Source organism: Glycine soja, chromosome 20, assembly GCF_004193775.1.
Source record: "Glycine soja cultivar W05 chromosome 20, ASM419377v2, whole genome shotgun sequence".
Lineage (NCBI taxonomy): Eukaryota > Viridiplantae > Streptophyta > Magnoliopsida > Fabales > Fabaceae > Glycine > Glycine soja.
The window spans coordinates 49913768-49929548 of NC_041021.1; the positions used below are offsets into that span (position 1 = coordinate 49913768).

Below are 15781 nucleotides of genomic sequence, written 5' to 3' on the forward strand. Positions count from 1 at the left end.
ATATACATTTTTTTGCACTAGCTGTAAATGACTATTAAATTCTTGAAAAAATGAGAGTACATTGACAACTACCATCTTTATGTTTCAATCCTTAGAACTCTCTGTATTATATAGAGGTGCAATAGTAAGTTAATTTTATTTCCCCTGCCTTCCTTTCCCAAACCAATTGGGAGATTGTTGTTTTTCTCTTCTCTTTTGTCCTCTTAATGAAACAATATATAAAGGATTATTCCTCTCCTATTATCCTTTTAAGCTATACACTCTTGTAAGAGTAAAATTGTGTAAAATTCATTCATTATTTAGTTTTAACACTCGCACCTAGTTTTAAAAAGATATTACAGAGTAAGTTTAAATAAAATTAGTCCGGATCATTGTAAATATTTTGAAATTTAATGTTTGTCTCTAAAAACTCCGTAACGTTACTGAGGCACAACTTGTGCTGCAGTGTTGTTTTTTTAATACAAATTCATCTCTTAGTTTTTTTTTTCTTAAAAAAAAGTCTCTAAAAACTTGTTGGTTGGTTTGAATCCCTGATTTTTTTAAAGTAAATGAGTTTGATCTTTATTGATAGGTGAATTCCATTTAAGTGTTGAGTTATTTAATGACAATCCAACTCAACATTGCTACATCCTACATATATCCTAATCATTGCCTGAATATATTTTTTATCTTTTGTAAATATCTCAAAATTCAATTCTAATCTCTGCAAATCACTTTGTTTTGTTCGATTTTTTTATAGAGATTTGTTTGAATTGTTATCCTTTTAAAAACAAATGATTTGTCCCCAACTGTTATATATGCCTTTCTAGAAAGTGCAGGGAGGTCTTAATTCGTATCGTCACTTAAGTATGCAATTCTTTACTGCATACTGCATGTTCAATATATATATATTGAAAACCAGATATACAATAATATTTGTGAATTTCCAAAATAAATTATTTTTTTAATAAAAAACAAATAATACCTATGAATGATTATCATATTTAAATTTTAAATATGAAATGTAAATTTGAACAACTACTGTATGTAAAAATACTTATTATTAACACTAGTATCTCATATCTTAGACAGATATTATATTCACATCTTATAACTTATAAGAATATTTTTTTTATATTTTAAGTTTTAATATATTATTAATTATTTATAATTAATAAATATTTAAATATATTTTATGTACACATGTTTTAAAAAACATTATTATTGGAGTATTGTCCTAAGTATAAGATATTTTTCACTTTGACGATGTTTTATGCTCCCTTTAAACTTTATTTAAAAGAAGAAGATGATTTAGTTTTTTTTTATAACTGTATTATTAATATGAAATATCTAATGATTTTGTAGATTATCAATCTTTGTCAAAATATAACTTCTGTCTTAAATTAATTAATCAAATATGTTAAAGTTAATTATCATTTATACAAAATAATTATAACCAGTAAATTCAATTTATTAGAAATAATGATAAAATTTAATAGAATCATTTAAATATATTATAAGATGATTGTTATTGGTTTATTCACTCGTAATCAATTAGTAATATTTAGAGTAATATATATTGTTATTAATTGCAATAGTATGTTTACAATAATAAAAAATATCATAATTATAAATAATATTGTATAATATTGAAAAAAAAACATTATGTAAGGCAATAGAATAATACAATGGATTACATAAAACATGTAATTAAAAATAAAATTTTATAAATTTTGAAAATTTTATTATCTAATTATAAACACTAAATCACCTTTAAAAAATCATAAACACGAATAGATTTGAGATTAAATATTAAACATGTACACGTGTAATTAGGCTAATCAATTCATAAAATACAATTCTATCAAACTAATAGATATTTTATTAGATTTATTTATTATAATTATTATTATTATTACAGAAAAAAATTATTGTGAGAGAAAAACAAATTTGAAGTTTTAATTAGATAAAAAAAATAGAATGTATTAATATCTTGTTATTAATGAATTTATTATATGAATTAATATATGATTAATCAATTATATATTTAAATTAGAATTGAATCCATTTTGAAATCTTGAAATTGGTTGTAAGTAATTAACTTACCATATATAATTAATATCCATTTAAATTAGATATAATTAATTACATTAATATTTATTAAAATAATTTTCTTTAACATTTTTTTAGAAAAATGAATAATTAATCTGTCATATAAGATCATATATATATATATGTGTGTGTGTGTGTATCATTTGCCATATACATGTTCATCATGAAGAATTACAAATGTGCGTGATGCGAACGTCATTAAAGGGAAATACAGTCAATGCAATTGTATTTAACTATTTATTAGATGCACACGTCATAAAGGCGTTAGCATTTGAGTTTTAAGGTATGCTACAAAGTATAAAAATCTCTCGACGTAGATGCCACTCATACCAGCTGTTCTCCCCTTTTATTAACAATAATCTTGTGCTGAATTCCACATTTGTGAAGTAATATAAAGATACCATATCAATATATATATATATATATATATTTAAACATCACATTTTATAAGACTTCCTCTAAATTGTCACTTGTGCTATTTTTTTTTAAATAAAACATTCTTAATTACTTTACAATTTTTAACTCGATAAACAATAACTGTTGTAAATTAAAAGCAAAAGTCCCTTGTATCCTTTTTAGGACCAGCGACGATGACCGATCACAAATTAATTAGATAAATTACATAATCACTATTTTCTCTTCACACATTAATTATATAAAAAATAATTAGGTGAAAAATAGATGATAGGTCCCAAAAATTTTAAGAGTAATTTTAAAAAATTGTACAAATTGTTAACAAAATATAATGTTAGTAACTGAATTAATATCCTTATTAGTATATATTAGTCTCTAACTTGAAAATGCAACTTTCACTCTTCTCACTTTCTTAATTAGAAATTTAATATTTTTTTAGCAGGGCATTTCTAATCAATTCAATGAATTATAAAAAAAATATATCTAATAGAATGAGTTGTTAGTTTTTTAAAATTGAGTAGTAGTATATTTTTTTTTAATTTTAAATAATAAAACAGTGTACTTTTATATTAATCAACTATCTTATAAATAAAGTTTTAAATAATAAGACAGTGTATTCAATGTTTTAAAATATAAAACACATTCAACATTTATCATTAAAATAAGAAGATGAATAGAAAATATTGTAGAATAATTTAAAATCATTTTCGTAATCTCAAGAAAAGGGTGGGCATATTAAATTATTAAATCTAAAATCAAATTCATCGTGTTGTTTGTGTGACGCACGCAGTCGTTTTGATTTTGACCGTTTTAACGCGCTTTTACACCGCCTCTTTGAAGTGGCCATTAGTGGTCGTCATTTTTAGAATCGTCTAATTCCTGAAATATAAAGTGTAAAGCCTTCAAATTCCAACCGAGTAAGTGAAACATATCTTTGCCCTTTATATTGAGATCCATCAAAGATCATGTAAAGTATAAACACACTCATGCAAATTGTGTTTCGCTACGGCTTACAACATTAGTGTCTAGTATTTCCTTTATTTCATGCTAACTCCATTGAATTTAGACAACATCCATTCAGTACAACCCCAAATGCGAGTGATTCATGTTTCATACTCTTGCAATGTTATGTTCTGTTTAGGACAAATTGTAATGAAACAAAAAGGTTGTTGTTTTATGAAAAACAAATAATTTAACTACGAATAGTTCAAGGGGCAGAAAATGTTGAATTTCGAAAAGTATACGCCGAAAAATAATAATCAATGACTAATTTGAAAAAAATAATTAATGAGAATATAAAATGTAATTTGATTGGTTAAAAAGTTAACAGTATTAAAACTCCAAATTATTGGGGGCACCATAGAAATTCTCTTTTTATTCATGATATAATGTGTCAAAATTTAAAAAATTAAAAACCAATTAAAATTAAGATTATAATAATATAGTATTCCAGTTTATCTATAAAAATATATTTATATTTTAGATAAGATATTAAGATTTAAAAGTAAAATTAAGTAATAATATTTTAAAAATAAAAAATATTTAATATAGGATAAGACAATAAGGCATGTAAAAAGTAAAAGTAATTTCATTCAATAATATGAACTCAAATTTAAATATGAAAATATATTAATAAAATCACTATAATAAATATTTTAAATATATATCTTCTAACCTTTTTGTCGTCTGGTGCTCATCATCAAAAATGAATATCGAAATCAACCCAAAAACTATTTCCTTATCACTCAACAAGAAAGTCAAAGAAATCTGACTTTTTATCGATCTCGGTCAGCGACACGATGGTGCAATTCTGTCTCTGGTGCGTGGTGCCCTGAAGTCAAATTTAAATTGCCAATTAATCAATCCGTTCAACGATATATAAGTCGCAGATAAAGCCAAATGTGGATATTAAAGTCAAGATTTTATCAAACTTAGAAATATATTTTTAGTCTAATAGTAGTGAAATATAATTTATAGTTAATAGGGCGTATAGTTCATTTTTCTCAAGTCATCATTAATCATCAATTTATCCAGCTTGAGTTTTACAGTTTATACACCACTTGCCCGAGGTTATCCTTGACTTCAATTTGGACCAAGTGTTAAAAATGGTTAAGGGACGTGTGTGAATGGGGAAACCATGTACCAATACATTTTCACATGCCCAATCCAGATAATGCAGCAAGAGCAAGTGCCAAATATTGCGTCTAATTTTTCGATTCTATTGAATGGAACACTCGATTAAGCAACCTCTTTTACGTTTTTTCCTTCAAGTTACTTTTTTTTTTTTTTACATTAATTCCACTTGTCTTTTACTCCCCATATTCGTAATCGACCAAAACTAAAATTTATTCTGAAATATTGAGTTACGTTTCTCTACTACTTTTTTGCAGGGGTAGGATTGTCATGTTTTTATTTTGAAAAACAACCTCCTATTGACTTGTTCTTTATATTTTTGGCCATATCTGTTTAATAATAGATTTGAGGTATATATTAATTTCTTATCATGTTTAGCTTATTTTAAGTCATACATATATATATATATATATATATATATATATATATATATATATATATATATATTCAATTTTTCTTTAGCCCTTTTATTTTTACTTGTTTGAATGGTTTTTACAAGTTCTTTTGTGATTTCTTGCTATGTTTTCATTATCTTTTGGATGGAGTAAATATTCAGATTTATTTTGAGAGGGGAGAGATATACAATCTTTGAGTTACACCACTTTAATTTCGTGTTGGTCGTCTTTGTTGTGAAATATATACCTATCCATTTATTGTCTTTAGCTGATTTGGCCGAATAAAGCTTTTTTTTAGATACCAGAATAAAGCCTTTTTCCATGTTAGATATTATTATGTTTCGTATTGATGTTGGACGGATACTTTAAATTCAGGAAAAAAGATTAAAAGATAAAAATATTTTAAATTATGAGAGCAACATTCATAATTAATTTAAGGAAAATATAAATTTTAAACCTATATAAAATCTTATTTGAAGTAATTTAAATTTAAAACTATATTTTAAGTAAAAGTGCATACACAAAAATTCAACCGCTTTTGACAATATAAACTCTACTCGCAAGTTTCTCGTACGTTGTAAGAATATTTTAAGTTTTAAATAAAATATCATCAATAAAAGTAAATTAAAGATACAGTAATTGTCTTCATCATTGTTAATTTTGATTTATTAAACATATATAAATTAAAGACATAAAAAAAATTTAGGATTTTGTTTTCTCTTGCTAACTCCGAAAATGAACCACCTAACGACAACATTAGCATACAATTAAGGGTTTACTTCAAAGATATGCATGGTTAGGAGAAAAAATTAATGACATTCTGTAGACCAAAGGTAGATATATTCAGGGAAAATCTTTCAAGAATTGAGTATGAAGATGACAATCCTTTGAAATAAATGGTGCATAATGCATACTCAATTTTTAAGGGGTTTTAACATTCTTTGACAGAATTCCCTACTTGTCAAACTATTGGGGAAAAATATTTGTTGTCATACCATACGAGAATGGTTGGCCAAAATATGAAAGCTTGTTGCGATTTTGAGATCATGGACATAAGAAATAATTACTTTATGGTAAAATTTGACAATGAAGATGATCAGGGGATGGCAATGGATGATGGCCCATGGATGAATTTCAACGATTATTACCCGGAGCAAGCATGGACACATGAGTTTATCTTAGTAGTTAACATCGACAAGACATTGGTTTGGATTTGTTTCTTAGGATAGAATCATATAAAATTATATTATGACGATAACATCCAATTAGTCTTAATTAAGATCAACTGTGGGGAAACTTATAATTGTGACAATAACACATTATATATCCGACGAGGTAGCTTTGCTAGGGTGTGCATCAAGATTGACCTAATTAAACAATTTTGTGGTGGGTAAGGTTTGGTTCTAGGCCTATTAGTATTGAATTGAATACAAGGAATTATACTGAATTTTGTAACTTGTGACTGCTATGACAATCTTGCATTAGAGTGTAAAGCACATCACAATAGTTCAAACTATATATTATAATGAGTACAAATTAATAACTTCCAATCAAAATTAAAAATTAGTCCTAGATGATTAAAATTAAAATTTAATTATAAATATTTCTTATATCATCATCTTTATTTATATCACCTCCAATTAATCACCATCCCGTCAGCCTTCATCATGATATTGTTATTACTATTATTATCATTAGTGTTACTATATACTATGATAGTTATTACTTACAATCATTATGATGTCATGTTTATGTGTCTACATTTATCTCTTTTTTTTTCTCTCAAAATTTTGAATAGATTTTTGTACGTCAAACTTTTTCCCAAACAGCATAGTAATTATGAATATTAATTCATACATGTAACTATCAAACATATTCACTGTAAATAAAATAATTTAATTTAGGGTGCCTTGCTGCGCATGGAAAAGTAGACGTTCAATCGTTGAAATATTAGATATACATGTATAAAATAGACGTAATATTCGGTCCAACGAGTAACAGTTTCTATCGGTCAAAGTAATGCAAAAATTCCCGTACCAAATGATAAACTTTAGTTGAATGCAATCTCAAGCTAATTAAATTTTATTAACCTTTGCTTATTATATTAGAATTATTCAATGAGAATTATTTGAAAATATAGACTTTGTTATAATAGAACTGTTAAATTCCTCTTATAAAAAATTTTACACGAAAAAATGTTAAACAGATCGATGTTTTGTGATATATAGATATCTATATATCATTATTCTTACTGTAGTATTGTTAATAGTAATTATTTAACGACAAACTCGAACGTTCAGACATGTCTGATATCTGGTGTATCCTCATGCTATATGAAATTCTTCGGTCACAAAATTCCTGATCAGTAGTGTAGTTAATTAAAACGTTAAATAGAACTTACAGACGTGGAAGATGATATAAGCAGAAGTAACAAACTCATATGTCATTGGCTTTTAATATTGTAACCACTTAGTGTTCTAGGCACTTGAAAGTGGAATTTTTGTGCTTCCTTTCTGTTTGTAGGGACAAAATGAGAACCAAATGCACCTTCTTAGTTGTTTCTACACGTAAAAAAAGAAGGTACTGTATATACGATATGGTTTGAACTTTGCAGTTTGAACACAAGGAGAAGGCCTTTGAATCCCAACAACTCTCCCCTCCGTGTCTTTGTCAACTAACACGCCCAAAACAGTTTACCATCTCAACAATATCCATATGCGCCCCTTGATTCACCTCCCCATTTATTTGACTTACATATCCCACCTCTCATTTACTCCCATTTTATATATCAATTTTCATCCTTAACCAACCTAGCCACTTACCCACCACTCTCTCTCTCTCTCTCTCTCTCTCTCTTCTTTGCATTATATATACACACACTTTCCCCTTCACTCCAATTTCTCAGCATGGCCACAAACCCTCTCCGCCCAAGCCTTCATTACATTTCTAGTTGAAAAAGAAAAAAAATAAAAATAGCACAAATCATTGGGTTATAACTTATAACTCCCACTCTCCCCATTCAATACCATAGAGTTTCTCATTTTAATTTCTTGATCATCAATTACAAAATTACAAGAATATATATCAACATAGGTTGGGAGCTGTGAAGAGAATTAGAGTAGCAAAATGGAGATTCACGAAAACCAACACGAGTCATGGTCGGAGACGGAGAGCACGGGAAGCCGAAGCAAGCAAGTGGGCTTCAGCGGGCCACTAAGCGGGCCTCTTAGCGGGCCTTTGAGCGGGCCTTTGGTGTCTTCCAACAAAAGGAACAGCAGCAAGAACAAAAGCGCGAGGTTCAAGGACGACGAGGAGATGGTGGAGATCACGCTGGACGTCCGCGACGACGCCGTTTCGGTTCAGAACATCCGCGGCGGCGACTCCGAGACGGCGTTCCTCGCCAGCCGCCTCGAGATGCGGCCGTCGTCGTTCTCCGACCGCCTCAGACAGGTGTCGCGGGAACTGAAGCGCATGACATCTAACAAAGCTTTCGATAGGGTTGACCGCAGCAAATCCGGTGCTGCGCGCGCCCTTCGTGGCCTCAAGTTCATGACCAAAGCAGGCACTGAAGGTTGGTCACAGGTTGAGAAGCGCTTCGATGAGTTGGCCATTGATGCAAAGCTCCCCAAGACTCGCTTTAGTCAGTGCATAGGTATATATATAAAAAAAAACATTTTAATTTCAATACACTCTTATATATTATCAATTTTTTTATCCACAAATATTAATATTAGTTATTAATTTATTAATTTTTATTTAAAACTCCATGTTCTCTCAACCCAACCTTATAACTCTACCCATATTAAGAAACTCTAACTATAAAAAACATTATGGAAATTATAAAAAAAATATTTTTAATTGTTTGAGAATATAATCTGAGTATATACTAAACTCGTAGTTTTTTATTTTGCATCAAGAAACTTTTCTTAGATAGAGCTAATTTTGGTGGAAATTAATGATGATGACAATTAGGGATGACCGAGTCGAAGGAGTTTGCCGGAGAGTTATTCGATGCATTGGCTCGTCGTCGGGGGATAACATCAGCTTCCATAACGAAGGATCAGCTGCGTGAATTTTGGGAGCAAATTACAGATCAGAGCTTTGACTCGAGGCTTCAGACCTTTTTTGACATGTAAGACTTCATTGATCAGCATCTTTTATTTATTTAGTTAATTGCAATTTCATTTTCATCAGGAAGCTCATTTTATAAATATATCTGACAAATAATACAACACAGCTCATTGTTTTGTATTTAAAAATTACTTAATCAGGATATGCATGCCAGAACAGATTATATCATTTGTCTAATTTAATTAGGCAGCATATGAAAGAGACGGGTTGTTTTGTTGGCTTCAACATGTAGATATAGAAATATTTTTATGTTGGACTAATGTCTATTTATATTGTCTTCAGTTTTCAAATGATGATAGAAAATCGTTACGGACTGTGTGGAGTTCGTTTATAAATTTTTCTATAAAAGACTTCGAAACCGCGTTTCGAGGAATCTGCATGTGAAATCATTTGTCGTATATATAATACTGTTTATTAATTATTTGATTAAAAAGTATCAGGGTTTGACAAGAAAGTCTTATGATGAGTATAGTGAATAGCGATACAAGAATGCTGATCCCATGCAACTGTTTTGCATTTAATTAAACTATAAATAAAAAAGTTATTTTGTATTTGCTTATAATTGTTTTCTTTAATCTTCCTTAGAAAATTAAAAGCATGCATATTATTTGAAGTGACGTCAATACTTTTTTTTTTCAATTGGATGAATATATAGTTCATACAATTTTTCTATATATATCATTAGCGCCATGAAACTTTTTTTTTGTTCGAATTATTTTACTCACTATATATTCAACTTTCCCATGAACAAAGTAGGAGTAAAATAGCGACACATGAACGAATAAAAATAAAAACAGTAATGTATTAACTGATCGATGGTTAGGTTGGTTGACTAAAGAAAAATATAAATGGAAGCAGCAGCTATATATTTGAGGAGTTACGTATGCATTTGTCAGTCACAATAAAATAACATTTTAAAGAAAAATATAAGAAATATCGCATCTTAATTGATTAGGTATACATGCACTTTTGGTTACTTATAAATCTAACTCATGTCAGGGTGGACAAAGATGCTGATGGACGAATTAATGAAGAAGAAGTAAAAGAGGTAAGAGTTTATCATCAAATTAAAAATTTACGTTTATTATTATTTGATGTACAGTGATACTCAAATCCTGATTCTTGAACTTAAAAAGAGAAGGAAAAGGCCCAATTATTACTGACTGAGCGACCCTTAGACCAAAAATGCCTAATGTCTTCAAATTAAAATTATAATTTTCAATGTGTTAGAGTGCTTGTTTTATTAATTGGAGACTTGTGGAGACATGAGCATTGCTGTATGATTCATTTTGCAGATCATCACCTTAAGCGCTTCAGCCAATAAGCTGTCAAAATTAAAAGATCGTGCAGAGGAATATGCTGCCCTTATCATGGAGGAGCTGGATCCGGACAACCTTGGATACATTGAGGTTTGTATTTTACACATGGATAAAGTCAAAACAAATTAAGATAATAAGTTAGAAAAATGCCCTCATAAGTGGTTTGATGATGGTGTTTATATGTTTAATTTTTTTTCATTGTATTTATATTCCTATATGCTTGGTAGGTATGCTGCATCATTGGCCATTAGCATTCGGTGCCTTTTCTTTTGATTTCTTTGTTTCCGGTCAATTCATGTTGCTTTTCTTTTGCTGACATTTTTTTGCACCCAATGGAGGACGCGTGTTTACGGTCGGCCATTTAGCACATTCTCTGGGTGCAGCCCATTTCATCGTCCAATTCCTAACAGGCTGAGGCCTCATTAAAACTGGACCAGCCTAAGTGAAAAAGGCTGCAATTTTTTATTGATGAATGTTTCGGTTATGTGAAGAAATTATTAACAATACTTGAACCTATAACTATTCTCTAAATCTTGGTTCACACCAACTATGATAATATGATAAAAACTATTAAATTGAATGACCAGAACTAGAATACTTTATCCTCTCTGAGTTGACGAGATTATGGTTTTACTCTTAAAAATAATCTTCTTATCATCAATTTTTTGAGACTTCAAGAATCTTGTTTTATAGGAATAGTTAATCAACACTAACTAATAATATGATCAAACTAATAGTAATTACTTAATATTCATAGAATAACCCCACGTGACTTAAAAGCCTCATATTTTGAGTTAGTAAATATATATCATGAACTTAGTTTTGTACTTTTATTTAATTTTTTTGACTGGATATAGTTTTGATAAGTTAGTAGTTACGTCCCTACGTACCTAAACTAAAATATTTAGTTCTTACTAAAAACTTGTGGCAACTACTTAAGTTTATGTCCTTTTAATTAAGCTCAATTATTATGAAAAATGTTCCCTAAAGTAAATGTATGGTCTCATGCAGTTATACAACTTGGAAATGCTTCTTCTGCAAGCCCCAGCACAATCAACCAACATAACCACCGATAGCAGGATACTGAGCCAAATGCTGAGCCAGAAACTAGTCCCTACAAAGGAGTACAACCCCATCAAACGGGGCTTTCGGGCACTAGCATACTTCGTGCAGGACAATTGGAAACGCCTATGGGTCATAGCCCTGTGGCTTTCCATTTGCGCTGGTCTTTTCACTTGGAAGTTCATCCAATACAAGCACCGTGCAGTGTTCCATGTCATGGGCTACTGTGTCACAGTGGCCAAGGGTGGCGCTGAAACAACCAAGTTCAACATGGCCTTGATCTTGTTGCCTGTTTGTAGGAACACCATCACTTGGCTCAGGAGCAGGACCAAACTAGGAGCAATCATTCCCTTTGATGACAACATCAACTTTCACAAGGTATAATTAGACCCCCAATTAATACATAAACAAAGTGAGACTTCTGCTAACACACTTTTCACTTTTGTTTAAAATTTATTAAAAATTATAAAATCATGAGCCAAACTCACCAAATATTCATACTCGCAAAATTACATGATTTTCAATAAATCTTTAACTTTAGTATAAAAAAAAAGTGTGTTAGAGTTTGGTACTAGCTAGCATTTCTCAAACAAACTATACTATTACATTACTTTTTGATTAAATTGAACTACTATCACTAACTTGAACATTTTTATAGGTGGTGGCCTTTGGCATTGCAATTGGGGTTGGATTGCATGCGATTTCACATCTGACGTGTGACTTCCCTAGATTGTTACATGCCACAGACGTAGAATACAAACCCATGAAACAATTTTTTGGGGATGAGAGGCCCAACAATTATTGGTGGTTTGTGAAAGGGACTGAGGGATGGACCGGGGTGGTGATGGTGGTGCTTATGGCTATAGCCTTCATTTTGGCTCAACCATGGTTCCGAAGGAACAGGCTAAAACTCCCCAAACCCCTTAAGAAGCTCACTGGTTTCAATGCCTTTTGGTACTCCCACCACCTTTTTGTCATCGTCTACGTGCTTTTCATCATTCACGGATACTTCCTATACCTCAGCAAGAAATGGTACAAGAAAACGGTACGTGCATGGTCTCACTCAAACATAGCATGCACCTTTATTCTCTGTTCCTTTTTCTTGCAAAAAAAAAAAAAACTTGTTTATTGATGAATTTCTTTGGTTACACACCAGACGTGGATGTATCTCGCCGTTCCCATGATACTATACGGATGCGAAAGGCTACTTCGTGCTTTTAGGTCTGGCTACAAATCTGTGAGGATTCTCAAGGTACATACATTTTAAACAACTTCACTCCTCTGTTTTAACATCAATTGTGGTGTCAGTGTCACTAAATGAAATTTTAACCATAAATGTTTCAGGTTGCTGTGTACCCAGGAAATGTGCTAGCATTGCATGTGTCTAAACCACATGGATTTAAGTACTCTAGTGGCCAGTATATATACGTTAACTGTTCAGATGTATCCCCATTTGAATGGTATGCACCTAACTTAAGTTCATTCTTTTTTCTTATATAACTGTTAATACGAGGACGGTGATCGTGAACAATGTTAATTTAATTTTGTGGTATTGGTATGTATCTGCAGGCATCCCTTTTCTATTACATCAGCTCCTGGAGATGACTACTTAAGTGTTCACATTCGAACTTTGGGTGACTGGACATCACAGTTAAAGGGTGTTTTCGCCAAGGTGAATTTTGCACCACATAACACTCTGTAGTCTGTTCATCTTATATGGAGAATTAAAATTGTTGTTGTTCATGAAATAAATTCTTATTAATTACTATATCAATATTCATGCAGGCATGTCAACCAGCAAGTGACGGTCAAAGCGGTCTTCTACGAGCTGATATGCTACAAGGCAACAACAAACCAAGGCATGTAATTTTAATTGTATGATCAAAAAGAGAAATGTGAAACTAAAATTGACAAAAGACCAATTTCTAATTCTTGTGAAATTAAAATAAATTGCAGGATGCCCAGGCTACTAATCGATGGACCTTATGGAGCTCCAGCACAAGACTACAAAAATTATGAAGTAATCCTTCTGGTGGGGCTAGGAATTGGTGCCACCCCTTTGATTAGCATACTCAAAGACGTGCTAAACAACATCAAGCAACATAAAGACGTAGAAGAAGGAGCGGTGGAAAAGGACAACAAGAGAAAACCTTTTGCCACCAAGCGAGCTTATTTCTACTGGGTTACGCGTGAGGAAGGTTCCTTTGAATGGTTTAAAGGGGTGATGAATGAGGTGGAAGAGAATGACAAGGAAGGAGTCATTGAGCTTCACAACTATTGCACAAGTGTGTATGAAGAAGGAGATGCTAGGTCAGCTTTGATCACTATGCTCCAGTCTCTTCACCATGCCAAAAATGGTGTGGATATAGTTTCAGGAACAAGGGTCAAGACCCATTTTGCAAGACCCAACTGGCGCAATGTCTTTAAACATGCAGCCATCAAACACCCTGACCAAAGAGTTGGTAAGTATGAATTGATTGTTTTTGCTCCCAATTTGATATTGCTGAAATTTACACATACATAGATACTAATTACTTAGCTAATTTTCATTCTGCTGTACTATTTTCAGGTGTTTTTTACTGTGGGGCGCATGGATTGGTTGGGGAACTGAAAAGGCTTTCTCTAGACTTTTCTAGGAAAACCAGCACCAAGTTTGATTTTCACAAAGAAAATTTTTAGATTCTTTTCTCTTAGTTTATTTATTATTATTTTTGGCAACTGTAGTTATATATTGTTGGATCATTTTTTGTTGTAGGGGGTGGTATATAGCTAGCTGCATTTGATACATGGAACTTACATGTATAAAAAAATTGTAGTTACTTTCAAGTAATGTGAAGTCGTGATATGTTGTACGCTTTCATTCTATCAGTTCAAATGATTATTGTAAATGTTTTGTAATATATCAAGGTTCATAGTTTATTTTAATAACAGTAAATTATATTTGTTTTTGAAGAACGCAGGTATCCACAAACAGAGAAACAACTAGTAGCTAGAATTCCGGTGATATATTCTATTGTCCCTAAAGAAAATACTTGGAGTGACCATGTCATTGCGAGTAACAAAAAATATATTACTATGCATTTTTTTTCTCTTACGAAATTCTTATTTTCTTCTAACTTTTCAGTTCTGTAATTAACCAATATATGAACTTTACTGTCATACATTCGCATAAGCTCTTTTAATAAAAACAAAAATAGGAAAAGATAAAAGGAAAGAAAAGCAAGAAACCCCGCAGTCCGCAGCTAGCAGCTAGAAATCATCACCCGCATACCACTTCCATCTTGAAATCTTTACGTACTGGAAGGAAATTAAGGCAATGCGGATGAAATAAGGGAAGTAGAAGCAGAAGCTCTGGCAAGCAAGGTAAAACATTGATTGTTCCAGTGCTTTATGTTACGCTTCTGTCTCTCTCCCAGACCCTTGTGCTGAGAAGGCTGCAAAAGGAAAGTCCAGAAAATTCTTCAAGGCGTAATAACGTAACCATCTTCAGAATTCAGAACAAAACCACAGTCCTTGATCCAGGGGTTAACAACATAGACATTGATTTGAGGCAACACAAAGTGGTAGTAACGGGGAACGTTAACAGCGAGACGTTGATTAGGAGATTGACTAAAGCTGGGAAGCATGCGGAGTTATGGCCTGAATCAAAAGCCAAGGAATTAACGAAGCTGTTGCTAAAGAGACATCCAAAAACGGCAATGAAGCAAATGAAGGTGAGGGACCACCCAATAAAGAACAACAAAGTCATGTTCAACTTGAACCAAATGGAACACAATAAGGGTAAACTGAAGGTGATAATGGAAATTGATGCAGTGATTAATCTGCCAACACATGCTGGCCAAACAAAACCAAACAAGGTAAAATCTATACCATTCTGAGTAAGAAGCTATTATGTATTTCACTTTCATTTTCATTCTTTAATGATCCCTTTACACAAAAAATAAATAAAAAAAATCAAACCCTGTTTCAAAGAAAACTGATTCTGCATCTGCATCTAGAAATAATTCTAGTATTGCAAAGAAAGTGAGTTACGCAACAACAAAAAAGGTGTGATTTTCTTGTGGCTTTACACTTAAAAAAATAAAACAGATTCATAGTGTTACAACATAAGGTTAAAAAAACCAGAAAACTAACTGATTTTGGTTGGTTTTTGCAGATAAAAGAGACCCTGAAGAAACCTCACGTGTCTGAACAAAGTGCACAATGTAACAACACGGTTTTAATAACAGGAGAAGA

General features: G+C 31.3%; 1 protein-coding gene across 1 annotated transcript; it reads left to right on the forward strand.

The window, feature by feature from the left end:
* The first annotated feature begins 7651 nt into the window (after positions 1 to 7651).
* Positions 7652 to 14470, forward strand: LOC114403385 (respiratory burst oxidase homolog protein B-like). The gene is made up of 12 exons (XM_028366323.1): positions 7652 to 8685; positions 9006 to 9165; positions 10164 to 10212; positions 10460 to 10573; positions 11495 to 11923; positions 12204 to 12590; positions 12702 to 12797; positions 12890 to 13005; positions 13115 to 13217; positions 13331 to 13404; positions 13502 to 14007; positions 14115 to 14470. Exons 1-12 carry the CDS (start codon positions 8160 to 8162, stop codon positions 14222 to 14224), a joined length of 2670 nt encoding a protein of 889 aa, XP_028222124.1. The 5' UTR covers positions 7652 to 8159; the 3' UTR covers positions 14225 to 14470.
* The last annotated feature ends 1311 nt before the right edge of the window (positions 14471 to 15781 follow it).

Excerpts from the sequence above, each read along its gene's own strand:
- LOC114403385 (XM_028366323.1), top strand. The coding sequence starts at position 8,160 with ATGGAGATTCACGAAAACCAACACGAGTCATGGTCGGAGACGGAGAGC. Across the intron at positions 10,213-10,459 it reads ATGAAGAAGAAGTAAAAGAG|ATCATCACCTTAAGCGCTTC; the intron begins GTAAGAGTTTAT and ends TTCATTTTGCAG. Across the intron at positions 11,924-12,203 it reads ACAACATCAACTTTCACAAG|GTGGTGGCCTTTGGCATTGC; the intron begins GTATAATTAGAC and ends ACATTTTTATAG.